Source organism: Aethalodelphis obliquidens, unplaced genomic scaffold (genome assembly GCF_003676395.1).
Source record: "Aethalodelphis obliquidens isolate GAN/ISIS:26980383/991018 unplaced genomic scaffold, ASM367639v1 scaffold97, whole genome shotgun sequence".
NCBI lineage: Eukaryota > Metazoa > Chordata > Mammalia > Artiodactyla > Delphinidae > Aethalodelphis > Aethalodelphis obliquidens.
The window spans coordinates 2,347,918-2,363,341 of NW_020838041.1; the positions used below are offsets into that span (position 1 = coordinate 2,347,918).

General features: G+C 58.9%; 1 protein-coding gene across 1 annotated transcript in view; it reads right to left on the reverse strand.

Annotated features, from left to right (window-relative positions):
* CACNA1S (calcium voltage-gated channel subunit alpha1 S) overlaps window positions 1–15,424 on the reverse strand; it is a 60,516-nt gene that overhangs the window by 21,375 nt on the left and 23,717 nt on the right. The window contains exons 10-22 of the mRNA XM_027095976.1: window positions 14,230–14,390; window positions 11,947–12,172; window positions 11,267–11,474; window positions 10,249–10,369; window positions 9,825–9,939; window positions 9,251–9,344; window positions 8,498–8,567; window positions 5,273–5,405; window positions 4,560–4,689; window positions 4,001–4,060; window positions 2,697–2,803; window positions 2,197–2,284; window positions 1,837–1,944 (exon numbers count right to left, since the gene is read on the reverse strand). Of these exons, the coding sequence (XP_026951777.1) occupies window positions 1,837–1,944; window positions 2,197–2,284; window positions 2,697–2,803; window positions 4,001–4,060; window positions 4,560–4,689; window positions 5,273–5,405; window positions 8,498–8,567; window positions 9,251–9,344; window positions 9,825–9,939; window positions 10,249–10,369; window positions 11,267–11,474; window positions 11,947–12,172; window positions 14,230–14,390 (1,621 nt within the window). The remainder of the gene's footprint in view (window positions 1–1,836; window positions 1,945–2,196; window positions 2,285–2,696; window positions 2,804–4,000; window positions 4,061–4,559; window positions 4,690–5,272; window positions 5,406–8,497; window positions 8,568–9,250; window positions 9,345–9,824; window positions 9,940–10,248; window positions 10,370–11,266; window positions 11,475–11,946; window positions 12,173–14,229; window positions 14,391–15,424) is intronic.

A 15,424-nucleotide genomic window follows, 5' to 3' on the forward strand; every position in this document is an offset into this window, starting at 1 on the left:
AGAAGGGAAGTACGGAGCCAGCTTGGCCTCTGCTTCCCGCTCAGGAGCCCCTGCCCCTGCCCGCACTGCTGGGGCTGCCCCACCCACCCCTTCCTTCTCAGGCCCTGGGGCGGTGCAGGGGTGGAGCCCAGCTGGGCCCGGATGACACATCTTCTCTCAAAATTGAGCAGGGGTCCCGGCACGCCCGCTCCCCCCAGGCTGAGTAGGGGAGCTCTGGGATCCCCTCTGCTGACTGCAGCCCAAGCGGTTTCTCCTTTGATTTACATCACGTATCAGGCACCCACAGAAGATTTTGTTTCAACAAAAGTAGTTGATTGCTAGGTCTGACTGTGGCTAAATTGTTTGAATCCACAGATGCTGGTCCGGGTCCCTCAAAGGTCGGGAGAGGGAAATGCCTTGGCCAGGGACACAGGAGCAGCTGAAGACACGGCCACCCTGTCACTGCAGGCTCTTGCCGTCCCTACCGCCTCCCCCTAATGTCACGGAGCAGAGGGTGAAGGTGAGGCAGGGGACGTTGGGGCAGGAGCCGACAGAGGACGCTGCTGCCACTGGGCAGGTTTTTGGGCACTTGAAACCAAACACCCAATCTAGTACAGAAAGCAAATAGAGTACAGATACGTGTGACCGGTGCATTACAAATCTGATGTAAATGCCACCTGTACCTGGCGTTTGACTATGATCTGGGCGGGCACTGGGGGTCTATCGATAAGAGACTCACACACACAGGGGGTGGGGGTGGGGGATCAGCTGCTCACTCATTCTTTCGGGGAGCGCGTCTTGGGGACCCGGATGGGTGCCAGGGTGAGGATGAGTCCTGCAGAGACTCTGCCCTGAGGGGGTCCCAGGGCCCCCAGGCTGCAGAGGCAGAGGCTGGGGATGGGGCGGGGGGCGGGGGGCGGCCCTGGCTGGAGCTGTGGGATAGGGCCGAGTGCAGGCCACTGTAAGCACCTGGTTTGGCGGCTAAGCTGTCTCCGTCCAGACACACCTCCCGCCCCTCCAGGACAGAGACCAACAGGACCCGGTCCCCTATAGGTCCTCTGGGAGCCCCACCCTGATGGCCCTCCCCAAAGCCTGCCCCTGCCCACGGAGAGGGCCTTGTGGGGTTCGCTCCACAGCCCCCTCAAGCCCTAGCAGAGGCCCGGGCCCAGAGGAAATGCTCCATAAATGTTTGTTGAATGAATGAGTGATTGTAAGATGATGCCATTGTATGTCTAAGAATGACTGAGGTTACATAATCGGGATGGTGCTTTGCGGGTGGGAGCAGAGGGTCATGGAAGGAAGTGTCGTGAATGTGGGTGGCGCCCTCAGGTGTCCGTGTCTGTGTCCTGCAGGTGATCTAAGAGCCAGAGGCATCCGGAGGTTGGCTGCACAGAAGATGGCCTGTCGGGCTGATTGCCATGTGGGAACGAATAGCGGAGTTCTCCCAGGAAAGTGAGCACGGAAGCGGGGTGGCTTCCACATGTGAAACGACGGATCCCCACCCGCGGAAGCTTGCGGGAGACACACCTGCTGGCTCAGGGGGTGCGGAGGCTGGGGCAGGCGTGTCCTGGAGGGGGTGGAGAGCATGACAGCGGGCTGGGTGCTGGCAGGCCCGGCGGGGGGCGCGGGGGGGGGGAGCCAGTAAGACAGCAGGTGGCCCGCAGAGCCCCGGGGGCCAGGTGGCGCGTCACCTAGGAACCAGACTCAGGCTCTCGACGGCTTAGCCTTACCCCTATGCGTTCAGGACATCTGCCGTCACGGTTTGGGGCTCCCCTCGTTTAGAGGGAAACAGACCGGCTCTTGCCTCGGCCCAGAGCTGGCAGCGGAGCTGGGAGAGTGAGGGCAGGAGGGGCTCACCTTGAAGAGCTGGACGCCGATGCAGGCGAACATGAACTGCAGGAGGGTGGTGACCAGGACGATGTTCCCGATGGTGCGGATGGCCACGAACACGCACTGCACCACGTGCTGGGGAGGGAGGCCGGTCGGCACCTCTCCCCTCCCCTCGCCGGCCCGTGCCAGCCAGGGGACCCCCAGGGCGCCAGCCTAGTCGCCTCCCGGCTTGTTGGGGGCAGAGAGGGGCCCATGGGGGCACGGCTTCCCAGCCACACCACACCCCCATTGGGCAGAGGGGATGGGACGGGCCCGGCAATGGCCGGGCTGACTGAGTGAGGCCTGGCAGCCCTGTTCTCCCCCCAGGGTCCCGCCGGCCCCTCTCACCTTCAGCCCTTTGGCTCTGTTGATGGCCCGGAGCGGTCGGAGTACCCTCAGCACCCTCAGGATTTTCACCACGGAGATGGCGCTAGACCTGGGGGGCAGCCTGCTCAGCCCTCCGCCTGCCACCGGCTCTCCGCACCCACGCCTGCCTCCCCCAGCTCCCCTTAAGCTCCGCCCCAGGACAGAGGCGCCTCCCGGCCCCTGGCCTGGTTTCCTCCAGGGCTGCCCACAGACCCTGTCTCTCCCATCAGACTGGAGTGCCCTGGGCACCGGGGCTGTGCTCCCCGTGGGGCTGTGGAGGGGACTCCCTGCTCCTGTCCGCATCCCCCCTGGTCTCCAGCACACGCTCTGCCCACCTAGCCTTGTCACTCAGTCCAGTTGGTGACAACCCAAGGGACCCCCCCACCCTGGCCAGTGGTCCCGAGAGACTGTCCCCTGTGGCTCAGCGCCCACCAACCAACAGCGGCTGGGCTGCCACTCTGGGCCCCGGCTGCCCCGCTCACTCGAGTCCCATGGAGATGAGGGACACGGCCACCACCACCAGGTCCAGGATGTTGAAGTAGTTGCGGCAGAAGGAGCCCTTGTGCAGGAAGGCCCCATAGGTGGTCATCTGGGGAGAGAGGTGGCATCCTGGGTGGGGAGGACCCTGGGGACACTCCTTGCTGGGTCCTTAGGGCATTGCCCTGTTCTCTGCACCTGCCTCTGGGAGCACTGACACCTCTCATGGGCAGCGAGGCCAAGGGAGCCCTGGGTCTCCTTCCTTACCCAGCCACAGGGGGATGCCCTGCCCTCTGCTCTGCAAATTGATACAATTCTTCCTCTCCCTCCTCCCTCGAAAGCATCCTAGGCATGGTTGGGTCAGGCTGAACAGCCCGTCGAGGACTGAAGACCTTGCCCAGGCACCCACCCCTGCACGCGTGCTATATCTCAGCCCAGAGGGGCCACTTTCTCCTCTCTGAGCACATCCCACACATCGCTGTACAATGCGTTTGCATTGTTTTGTCCTCCTTGACTGCCCCTGCTCTCTCTCTAATGAAGTCCTGTCCAATTTCAAGGCCTAACTCTAAAGTCACCACCTCCAGGAAGTCCTCCTGGACCTCAGGGAAGCCACCATCTCCCTCTGATCAATTTCTTTAATAATCGGGGCCCTGAAAGAAAGGACTGTCCTCACTTCATACTGCAGCCAGCTCTGGGCCTGCTCTCCCTTCACGGCTCCCCTCTCCCCTCCTGGTTAATGGAGGTGAAGGCTGGGGTTATGGGTTCTAGTCACAGATGGGAGGTCTCTGCCCCCAGACCCCAAGGTGTGAACCCAGTGTGTCCACCTTGAGAACGGGAGGGCAGTGGTGTGCTACGGACAAGGGGTGGGAGGGCCGTGAGAGGGCGGAGCTGCCAGAAACCCACCCAGGGCGACAGCCACTTCTCTGGGATCCTAGGGGAGGCCTTTCAGTCACTGGTAACAAAGGTCTGGGAACAGATCACTGCTCCCGGGTCCACGCTTAGGCTAGTTGCGCCTTGACTGTGGAAGAACGTGCCCAAGGCTTCAGAGACACGCAGGCCGCGGGTTGACTGTACCTCATGCCTCCACACCCCTCCTGCTTGCCCGCTCGCACCAACTCGTGAGCTGAGACCATCCGGGCTCCTGGGTCCTGGGAATCTTTCCCTGCTGCTCTCCACCACCTTCTTGCTTTTCCCTCCTCCCCGCAACCCAGCCCCTGTACGGCCTGTGTAAGCAGGAGCCACAGCAGGTCTGGTCCCTGGCCTGGAGATGCCCTTCGCCCAGGCTGTCTGTCTCACAGCCTTCACTCACCTTGAGGACAATCTCCACAGTGAAGACAGAGGTGAACACGATGTCAAAATACCCAAGGATCTGATGCTGGTGGTCATGCCCCTCCTCCACCCGCCCCACCTCCCCCCCCACCCCCACCACCCCCACCCCCACCACCACCCCCACCCCCACCACCACCACCACCACAATCCCCACCATCCCCACCATCATCACCACCACCACCACCACCACAATCCCCACCACCATCACCAATATCTCCAACCACCACCATCCCCACCAACCCCACCATCACCACCACCACCACCATCACCACCACAATCCCCACCACCAACACCACCATCCCCACCATCCCCACCATCCCCGCCACCATCACTGCTAACATCCAGCAACAAGAGCCCGTGTAGCCCGAGCGCTGTGACAACACCGTTCAGGTCGGGCGGTCTTGGCCCTCCAGGGATTTAAACTCTAAGCCACTCTGATGCCTGTAGCCACACAGAGGAGACAGTGAGCTCTGGGCATCAGGGTGAGGTGTGCGGTGACGCAGGCTGGGTGGGGATGGTGCCGAGCTGGCTGCCGTCACCTGGTTCCTCACGGACTCAGTCCGGATGGGGTCCTCAGCGGCCAGTGCGGCGCTGCTCAGCAGGATGAAGAGCAGGATGAAGTTGGTGAACCAGGTGGCGTTGACGATGCGATGGCACAGGACGCGGATCCTGCGGGGGCGGGGTAGGGGCGGAGGCTGTGGCCGGCCTCCGTCGCTGGACCCCTTCCTCCCGGTCAGTGGAGAAGGACAGCGGCAACCGGGTGGTCTCTGACTGGCCTCGCAGGGCCCTGTCCCACCTTCTGTTCCTGCAGCCCCAGTCCCATCCCGCACAAGCCCTCCCCCAACACTCCACCCCATCCCACGGCATCCCCACTAAAACAACGGGGCAGGCCCATCTCCATCCCTGAGGCCAACAGCTGAACCTCCATGGGGACTACAGTCTGTATTTTAAAGGTGTAAAATTGTGAAGCCAGTGAGAACTAGAGCTTAGCCCCTTGTCCTGCTCTTGGAAAGGAACCCAGAGATGTGATCCCTCTTAGGAGTAAGTAACTGATAAGGCTTAAAGCATTACTTCTCCCAGAGATTCCGGCACTTTCAACCGGGCACAAGGTCTTAAGCTAAATAAAGGAGTGACTTTCTCAGTGTAATTGTAGGCCCAGGGAGTCAGGAGAAGGGGGCCTTCTCAGAGCAGGAAGCAGCCCTCTCTGAGAGCCCCACCAACCACCCTGCCCCGCCACCGAGGGGCCACCCACTTATTGGTGGGGCTGAAGATGAAGAAGGCGCTGGCTTCTGGAATGGGCACCGCCTTCTCCTTCAGCTGCAGCTCGGCCAGCGGGCGCGGCCGTGGGCTTATCGGGATCTCGGGCTCGTCTTCCTCATCATCTCCTGTGAGGGAGGGGAGAGAGAGGTCGGGGTGTCTTTCCACGTTTCACTGCTCCCCTGGCTCCTGTGCTCTGAACCCGACCGTGAACCCCCCGCAGCCAGCAAGCCACACGGGGCACGAGGGCGCCAGCAGAGTCCAGCCAGGCATCTCCCTTCCTTGCGGCACACGGGGCTGAACGGTCCAGACAACGGTCAGGCTCAGAACCTCCCAGACGTCGGGCCGGGAGCAAAGGTCTGGGAGCCTTGCCGTTGCACCTCCTGTCTCGGGGCTGGACGCACCACCTCGAATGCTCACCAACTGGGGGTGCCGGGGAGGGGCCCTGCTTGGCACGAGGCCAGAGTGCTGGGCCCGGCTCCGCCCCTGACTCTCAGGCCAGGTGGGCTTCTGTCCCTCCTGAGCGTGAGACCCTCAGCTCGCGACAAGGGGCAGGAGGCCTGTTGAGATAAATGGACTCGGAGGTTCTCTCCTGGGGCCGGGTTCCAAAAACCGTCATTCAGGGCGGAGCTGCCAGCACGAAAAGAAACCAGGATTCTTTCCTTCCGGGGCAGGTGTGGGGTGGGAGGGGCTGGGAGGGGGCCCCTCGGGCTCATTTGCTGAGTCTCAGGGCCTTGTGAGAGGGAGCTGTCCCCCCAAGTCCTCAGCCGCAGACTGGGGGCACTGTGGGAAGTTGGGGTGCCCTTTCCTTTGTCCCCTCGCCCACAGCTGTCTCCTGCCAGACCCCTGGCAGGGTTCTCCCGCTCTCTCCACCACGGCGGCCCCTGCAGGGTCTCCTCCCGAGACCCCACTTCTTCCTGCCAAAGAGCATCCTCACGGGACATTTCCTGCCTCGCCTGGGACCAAGGGCCCCAGAGACACATTTTATGCTTAATCGCAGAGACTGTTAATTCTTAGAACTCGCGTATTTGCTTTCTTTTCCCGCCTTAATTCTGATTTTCTCCGCCCGCGCCCACTGTGTTAACTTCGTTGTGCATATCTTTCGTTGTCAGCCATTTCAGATTATTTTTGGAAAGAAGCAAGAAAAACACATTCAGCCCCCTTGGTAAGAACGCTCCTCCGCAGCCCACCCCGCGGCCCCTCCCCCACCTCCCCCTTCTCCCCAGCCCCTGCCCCTCCCCCACCTCAGGTTTCCGGGCTCAGCCTCTCCCGCCTGCACAGCGGCCACTCCCATCTACTAGGAGATGGTTATTAGATGAAGCAGATGAAGTCGAATTATTCTAAAACCCATATGTCCCTTCAGGCAGGTATCTGAAGAATTATCATTAGTCTTATCTATACCAGCTCCATCCTCCCTACATTTTACTTGGCAAAATCCTTGCATTTTTTCCTTTCTTTTTCTTCTTCTTTTTTTTTTTTTTTTGGATTTCTATTTGGATTATTTGGATTTTTCTCAGTTTTAATTTTTTTTTATTAAAGTGTAGTTGATTTACAATGTTGTGTTAATTTCTGCTGTACAGCAAAGTGATTCAGTTATACACATATAGACATTCTTTCTTTTTTATATTCTTTCATTATGGTTTATCACAGGATATTGATGAATGGATAAAGAAGATGTGATACACACACACACACACACACACACACACACAATGGAATATTACTCAGCCATAGAAAAGAACACAATAATGCCATTTGCAGCAACATGGATACAACTAGAGATTATCATGCTAAGTGAAGTAAGTCAGAAAGAGAAAGACAAATGCCATATGGTATCACTAATCTGTGGAATCTAAAATATGACACAAATGAACCTATCTACGAAACAGAAACAGAATCACAGACATAGAAAACAGACTGGCCGTTGCCAAGGGGGAGGGGGCTGGGGGAGGGATGGAGTGGGAACTTGAGGTTAGCAGATGGAAGCTTTTATATATAGAATGGATAAACAACAAGGTTCTACTGTATAGCACAGGGAACTGTAGTCAGTGTCCTACGATAACCCTTCATTCTATCTATTGATTGCCTGTCTGGTGCCAGACACTGCTATTTGGAGCACAAAGGGTCCCGCTGGAGCTTAGAGTCGCTGGCGCAAACATGCTAATCAGCTGATTCCACAAATAGGCATGAAATTGCACCAGTGACCCAGAGCTGGAAGGACCCAGGAGTGAGCTAAGAGACATCGCCAGCTCTTGGGCACCAGCCTCTCCCAGGTGGCCTTTTAACCTTCACCGGCTTGGGAGCTCCCCCCAAGTGTTCCCTCCTTGGCACCGACGACGAGGGCTTCTGCTGCAGCCACAGGCTGTTTGCACCTACGGGGCGTGTGTAGCGCATTCGTGGCTGTGCGTTATGCATCCCCCTCCCCTCCTGCACCACACGGGCGGCTACACCCCGCTCTGTGAGCTATTCTGTGTGGCTGGAACAGAAGCCGTGTGTGCCCATCTCCTGCACCACACGGGCGGCTACACCCCGCTCTGTGAGCTATTCTGTGTGGCTGGAGGAGCTGGAACAGAAGCCATGTGTGCCCATCTCCTGCACCACACGGGCGGCTACACCCACCTTGTGAGCTATTCTGTGTGGCTGGAGGGGCTGGAACAGAAGCTGCGTGTGCCCATCTCCTGCACCACACGGGCGGCTACACCCCCCTTGTGAGCTATTCTGTGGGGCTGGAGGGGCTGGAACAGAAGCCGCGTGTGCCCATCTCCTGCAGCACACAGGTGGCTACACCCACCTTGTGAGCTATTCTGTGGGGCTGGAGGGGCTGGAACAGAAGCCGTGTGTGCCCATCTCCTGCACCACACGGGCGGCTACACCCCCCTTGTGAGCTATTCTGTGTGGCTGGAGGGGCTGGAACAGAAGCCATGTGTGCCCACGAGTCTCTGGGCTCCTTGAAGACCAGATCCTTAGCCCTGAAGCGCACAGCCAGTACTCAGTAAATACGGGCTGAATTAATTGAAAATAAAATGTGTACATTTTCCCACTGTGTGTATCATAGGGAGAGGCAGGCTGGCAGACGGCTCACTTGCAATACGAGGTACACGAGGGATGTCTGAGTCCTGATCTCCTCGTGGATGGGTCCAGGTAGGGGACACACAGGAGAGATTTCGTCCCTGGGGAGAAGTCACCCCAGCACACCCGCCCCGGGTCCCAGGACTCTCACCTGGGAAGTCGGCTGACGGGTAGGGGTCCTTCACCTCATTGACGTTGGATTCAAACTCATCGACTTTCAGCTGGAGGAAGGAACACGATGAAGGTAAAAACCCGAGCTGTGGTTCCCACCTAATGAACATTGACTGGAGGGCCGTGTAGGTGTCAGCTCACCTAAGCCTCCCTGTGGCTCGGGGCGGGGCGAGGCAGTGGGTGCTATTATGGTCATCCCCATCTTACAAAGGAGAAGCCAGGAGCAGAAAGGTCAGCCAGGCTGCCCAAGCTACCAGGACCCCAGCCTGTCTGAGCCTGAGCCCCTCACCCCTGCTTAGTTCTCGAGAAGAGAGTGGACTGCCCCAGGCCACGACCCCTGCTCTGGGGGCAGGTTCCTGCCCCTCTGAGCTCTGCTTCCTCGGCTCCAGGAAGGCTGAGCAGGGCCAGGCTGACAGGCGGGGCAGGGTTAGAAACGGGGGGAGGCTGGTCTGGGCGGCTCTGAGGTGAGGGGGACACCCTGACTGGGGTGGAAAGCTGGGACTCAAAGGAAGTCTGGTTCCTGGATCGAGGCGTCTGTGTCCTCAGTACAAAGGATTCCGTGAGACAGAGCTGCCCTCACCTGGCTGGTGCCCTCACCTGGCTGTTACCCAGGCAGACAGCCCCTCTCCTGCCTCCCCCTGCCCCCCAGCATTCTAAGGCACCAGGCGAACAGGGGACTTTCAGAGGCCCCTACCCGTGCGGCCCCTGAGAGCGCCCCCCATGACGGGCTCACCTTGGCCGTGGTGGGGATGCCCTCCCCCTTGGGTTTCTGCTCCAGCTTCTTGGCCACCATCGACTTCTCCTCCTCTGACTTGTCTGGGAGCCCCCTGTGTTGGAAAACCAAGAAAGCCCAAAGTGGAGGACCAACTGGAAGATTGTGGGGGACGCGCCCAGCCTGAGGACACTGCAGGCTGACCCCGCGCCCAGGGGCCGGGCGCATCGCGTCCTCCCTCTGCAACGAGGGAACAGGACAGGCGTCCGCCTGCGGCCGGGCAAACCCAGGGGCCGTTGGCCGGTCCCAGGGGAGGGTCCCAGGCTGCAGAGGGTGAAACGGCAAACTCACAGGTGCCTGACGCTCAGCAGAGGGAAGGGACCCCCTCCAGGAAGTGTGGTGACAGGGCGGAGGCCCAGCCCGCCTGGCTCTGCCCTCGGGGTCCCGTCTGCCGACTGGCCTGCAGTCCTGCCCCGGGGACACCTCAGAGACTCGGCCAGCGGCCGCAGTGGTTTGGCCTCTGCTCCCCAGGGAGCCCCTTGCCTGGAGCGGCCGGAGCCCCGCAGGTCCCTCCCTCTGGGCGCGCCCCGCTCACCTGGACATCTTCCTGCGCCTCCGCTCCTCGGCCTTGGCCTTCTGGGCCGACGTCAGGCTCTCCGCCTCCGCCAGGTTGTCCACCGCGATGGCCAGGAAGACGTTGAGCAGTATGTCTGAGGCGACCCGCTAAGGAGCTCGGGGGGCGGGGAGGGACGCCCGGGGGGCGGGACCTGCCTCCTCCCGTGCTCCAGTCTCCCCGTCTTTCTATGACTGATTCCTCCCGCCTGTCACCAGTCACCCTGTGTTTCTCTAACGTCCTGCCAGAAGGAAGTGTCCTACAGCTACACCCACACTGCCACCGGCTGTGTCCCACCTCCCCACCCCCAGGAGCTCCCCAGCAGCAGGCCTGAGCACCTTGACCCCGCTTTACCCCCAAGCCTCCTCCCCAGGCCCTTTTCTGTGCCCTGTGTCTGGGAGGATACAGTTGCCGCAGACGAACAGGATGATGAAATAGATGCAGACGAGCACCCCGGGGTAGGTCGGGCCGCCGTAGGCCATGATCCCGTCGTACATCACGGAGTTCCAGTCCTCAGCTGTCAGCACCTGGCAGGGGAGGGAGGGTGGGGGACGCAGAGGGACTCGAGGGTCTTCTCTGGGGACTGCGCCGTCCAAAAGTCCCCTTCCAACCCTGCCCCCAGACCGGTCCTCTCTCTTCATCCCGGGTGAAGTCCCTGCCCTCCTGAACCTCTCCCGGGGGTCGAAGACCTCATCGTTGGCTCTTCGGGGCCAAGGACTTGATTGTGGCGTCAAGGCTTCCACGAGCTCTGTTCCTAAGGCCCAGGCTTAGCTGTGCTGCCCACACTGGACCCCCTGCCTTTCCAGCCCCCAGAAAGAGTGCGAAATGTCAGGTGCCTTGAAAGACAGGATGCCCGACCAGCCGGTGGGGTGAATGGAAGAACGAGGTGACACCCTGTGTAGGGCCGGCCGGTTGTCACAACTGCCCTTCCCGCTGGCAACACCGAGGTGGCGTCCCCTGAGTACTGGCCCGACAGAGAGGAGCGTGTGTCTGCTCTGTGCTCAGGCAGCTCGCTCTGGAGGCCGGCCGTGGCTTTAGTGAGCGGTGGCTAAGCCATGTCCCCGCAGTGGGAAGTGGTTTGTGTTCCTCTGGGGCTTTTGCAGCCTTGGGGAGGGACAGCCCACCTTTTCTGACCTTGTGCTCAGAGATTCTAGTAGCACGTGGGAAAGAAAGCTCCCTGCCCACCCAACTCCTTCACTCATTAACCACTGCCCCACTGTGGGCCGGGGCTCTGCTGGGCGAAGGGATGAAGACACACAGGACACACTGGACACAGCACCCAGCCTCCAGAGCGTGGAGGAGACAGACAGGCGACTGTGGCCTGGAGGGGATGCGGGGGCCCAGAGGGCAACGTCGGATCACGGAAGGCTTCCTGGAGGAGGTGATGCCCAATCTCCAGCGGCAGGCAGCGGGCTTTAGCCTACCTGGAAGACGGTGATGAGGGCCTGCGGGAAGTTGTCGAAGTTGCTGCGCCGCACCTCCGTGTCCTCAAAGTCGTACCTGCCCCCGAAGAGCTGCATGCCCAGGAGGGCGAAGATGACGACGAACAGGGACAGCAGCAGCAGCAGGGACGCGATGCAGTGGATGGAGTTCAGCAGCGAGGCCACCAGGTTGCTCAGGGACGTCCAGTACCTGGAGGAGACGGGCAGCCCCCACCCCCGGCGTCCCTGCAGTCGGCGCGGCTTGGGGGAGGCTGGGGGCTGGTGGGATGCGGGGGGGTCGGGCAGGGCTGCCTGGATCCGGGCCGCACACCCAGCTTCCCTCCGCCAGAGCACAGGTCTTGGTCTGTCATTTCATGTTAGTAGGACGGCCGTTTAGCTGCTGGCGCCACCACTGGACTCTGAACCCCACGGGGGTGAGGACCACCCCTTCCTGTGCAGCCCCGGCCCAGGCGGCCGTCCCACCACTGCCCCCTTCTCTGCTCCCCTTCCATCTTCCTTTCCCCCTCCCGCTCCCAGGCGCTTCTTTTCCCCTTTCTTCCGTCTTTTCCACACCACAGACAATGGTGAGAGGTAGGAAGACAGGAGAGGCCGAGGTGGAAGGGGGAAGGTGCTTTCTGCTGCAGAGGCGCAGGATGGGGCAGTGCGCGCAGGCGGGCGCTCACTTGGTGATCTTGAAAATCCTGAGGAGGCGGATGCAGCGCAGCACGGAGATGCCGAGGGGTGTCATGGCCCCTGACTCCACCAGCAGGATCTCCAGGAGGCCGCTGCACACCACGAAGCAGTCGAAGCGGTTGAAGATGGACATGAAGTACTGGCGCAGGCCCAGCCCGTACATCTTCATCAGCATCTCCACGGTGAACAGGGCCAGCAGCACCCGGTTGGCGATGTCTGCAGGGTGGGTCACGCAGCTCGGTGTCACTCTCCTCCCTGCCCTGCCTGCCTTGGCCAAGCCCTCCACCTTGGACACCCTCCCTGCATTTTCAGGGCATCTTCCTTTCCCTGCCCTCCGGATCCAGGAAAACCTGGTGAATTTTCACCATTGAAGGAACGCAGTCCAGATTTCTAAGAAACTAAACGACACTGTGTTCAGCAGGTCCACCCTCCTCACTCCACTGATCAACCCGTGAGCATTTTAACCCCATTTCCCTGATCTCCCAGAAGCACTGACACCGTTGATCAGCCTCTTGCTTTTTTTTTAAACTTGCGGGATCTCAGTTCCCTGACCAGGGATCGAACCCGTGCCCCCTGCAGTTGGAACTGCAGAGTCCTAACCGCTGGACCGCCAGGGAAGTCCCTTTTTGCTTTTTCAAATGTTCCCTTTCCTTGGCTTCCAGGACGCCACATCCTTCTGCGTTTCTCCTGCTTCTCCTGTTTCTCCTGCACCCTCTCTGCAGACGCACCCCTACCTCAGCCCTGAGTGCTGGACTTGAGCTGTGCGCACGAGTACACACCGTCCTCTGGGGATCTGGTGATGTCTTCTAAGACCACAGCTTCGATTGCCATGCCTGCCAGTGACTCCGGATTTAGACTCTTCAACCCAGACCTCTCCACTGAGTCCCAGACCTACTTTCCATCTGTCTCCTCGACACCTCACTGGGATGTCTCAGAGGCACCTCAAACTCAACGTGCTCAAGTCTAAGCTGATAGGTACTGCCCATCCTCCCCCATCCCCCCAAAAATACCTGGTCACTGCCTGTCTTCCCCATCTCAGCAAGTGGCACTACCATCCATCTATCTGCATGGGCCAGGAACCTCAAATTCATCTCTGACTCCTCTCGGCGGGCACTGTTCACATCTTGTCCACATTTGGTCATTGACAGTGCATTGACAATGCCTGGCACATTCAAGGGGCTCTCAGGAAGACTGGTTGCAAGGAATAAATGGGCGGACGGATGGACGGATGCAGGAATGGTTGCATGGATGGATAGATAGATGAATGGGTGGATGGATGCATGCATGAAGGAAGGAATGGATGGATGGACGGATAGATGTATGCCTGCATGGGTGGATGGATGGATGGATGGACAGATAGATGGATGGATGGATAGATGGATGGATGCATGCATGAAGGAAGGAATGGGTGCATGGGTGGATAGATGTATGCCTGGATGGGTGGATGGATGGATGGATGGACGGATAGATGGATGGATGGATAGATGGAGGGACGGATAGATGGATGGATGGATGGATGGATGGATGCATGCACGCATGAATGCATTTGATCTGTAGCATTGTTTCCTATCTCCTTTCCACAGAAGAAGACAATCTTCTTTTCTATTTTCCTTCTTTTATCTCTTTCATTATTTTATTTTAGGCCACACTGCGTGGCTTGCGGGATCCTAGTTCCCTGACCAGGGACTGAAGCCAGGCTACAGCAGTGAAAGCGCTGAGTCCTAACCACTGGACCGCCAGGGAATTCCCTCTTGCATCATTTTAAACATAGTGTCTTCCTACCATCCAACCTCCCCTCCTCTGTAATCCTCCTCTTGTTACCTTGTATTTACCTCCACTGTTGCCCTCCCTATACTGACCTGACGTCACTTATCAATATCTGTCTTTTCCTCTGGCTCAGGAAGCTCCTTGGCGGCAAGAGAGGTACATTCCTCCTCCGTGTTCCCTGCCTTCTTTACTGGGCCTGACCCAGAGAACGTGTGTAATACACAGTGGGTGAAAGATTGCTGTTTCTGGAGTAGAACTTGAACTTGGATGCGTGAAGCGCTCAGTTACTGGTCATCTGTACGTCCAGTGTCTGTGATAATTTGCCCAGACATCTGGCGAGCACCTGGAGTGTCCCCAACTTGTTGCTGTTACGGCCCCTGGTAATGCCACGAGGAAACGAGTACCACTGCCTAGAAGTTCTAGAAAACAATGTCGACATCTAACGACTTCTTCTGCAAAACCTGAGGGGCCATTGGCCAGCACTGGCCGCCGGCCGCGTGTCTCACCTTGCAGGTGGGTCAACCAGAGAGGCTGGTGGTGGTGTTCCGAGGCGATCGACAGGGTGTTGAGGGCGACGATCAGGATGACCAGCCAGTAGAAGACCCTGGACTTCACCGCGTCGTGGCATTTCCAGCGGAAGACGCGGTTCCACCGCCTCCACTGTCGGCTGAGAAGGCGGGGGGCGGGGCCGGGGCTGAGCTACTCCGGCTCCTCCCCGAGGCCGCCACACTTAAGTCTCACCACCCACTCCCTCCTCCAGCCACATGAGAGGGCCAAGGACCTGAACTGCAGAGACAGATTGCAAATCTTGCCTCTTACAGCAAATGTCTTCACCTTTCAAAGGAGGATAGTGATGATGCCGACCTCAGACGGAAGGAGAGACAAGGTCCGGCGCGGAGTAGGGCTCCGTGCGTTTCCAAGTTAATTAAAGCAACCCTGGCATGCCCCGTTTTGCCCGTCATAAAGGCAATGCTTTAACAAATTGGTCATATCTGGTGTAGGGGAGGGCGCGCAGAAAGGCACCTCCACCGTCAGATCGACCTCTGTGCAGCACTTACCAAGGTTAGAACCTGTGCTCCCTTTGACCCAGCAAGCCTGTTTCTAGGCATCTGCCCGGCAGAAATGTTCACCCTTATGCACAACGGTTCCCCGGGGCACTGTGTGTATTGCCCCAAACTGGACAGCTTACGTAAACAGACTACAACATATGCGCACCGTGTTCATTTTACATTCAAAGGTACATCAAAAGACGGTGTGTGAGCTATTACACCTTGCAGAGATGTGGAGGGACCCGAAATGCATGGCACTAAGTAAGAAAAGCTGATCTGAGAAGACCACACGCTGTGTGAGTCCAATTAAAGACATCCTGAGAAAGGCAACACTATGGAGACAGGAAGATCGGTGCTTGGTTGCCAGGGCTGGGAGGTGGGGTGTGAACAGGCAGAAATAGGATTTTTAGGGCAGCGAAAATACTCTATGTGATACTATAACGGTGGGTACGCGTAATTATACGTTTGCCCAAACCCACAGAACGTCCAAGAGTGCGCCCCAATGTAAACGCTGCACTTGGATGATGCAGGTTCATCAGTCGTAACAAACGGACCATCTGCTGGGGATGTCGATGGCGGGGGGCGCTGGGCGTGGCTGGGGGAGGGGCAGGCGGGAAATCTCAGCGCCATCGGCTCAATTTTGCTGTGAATC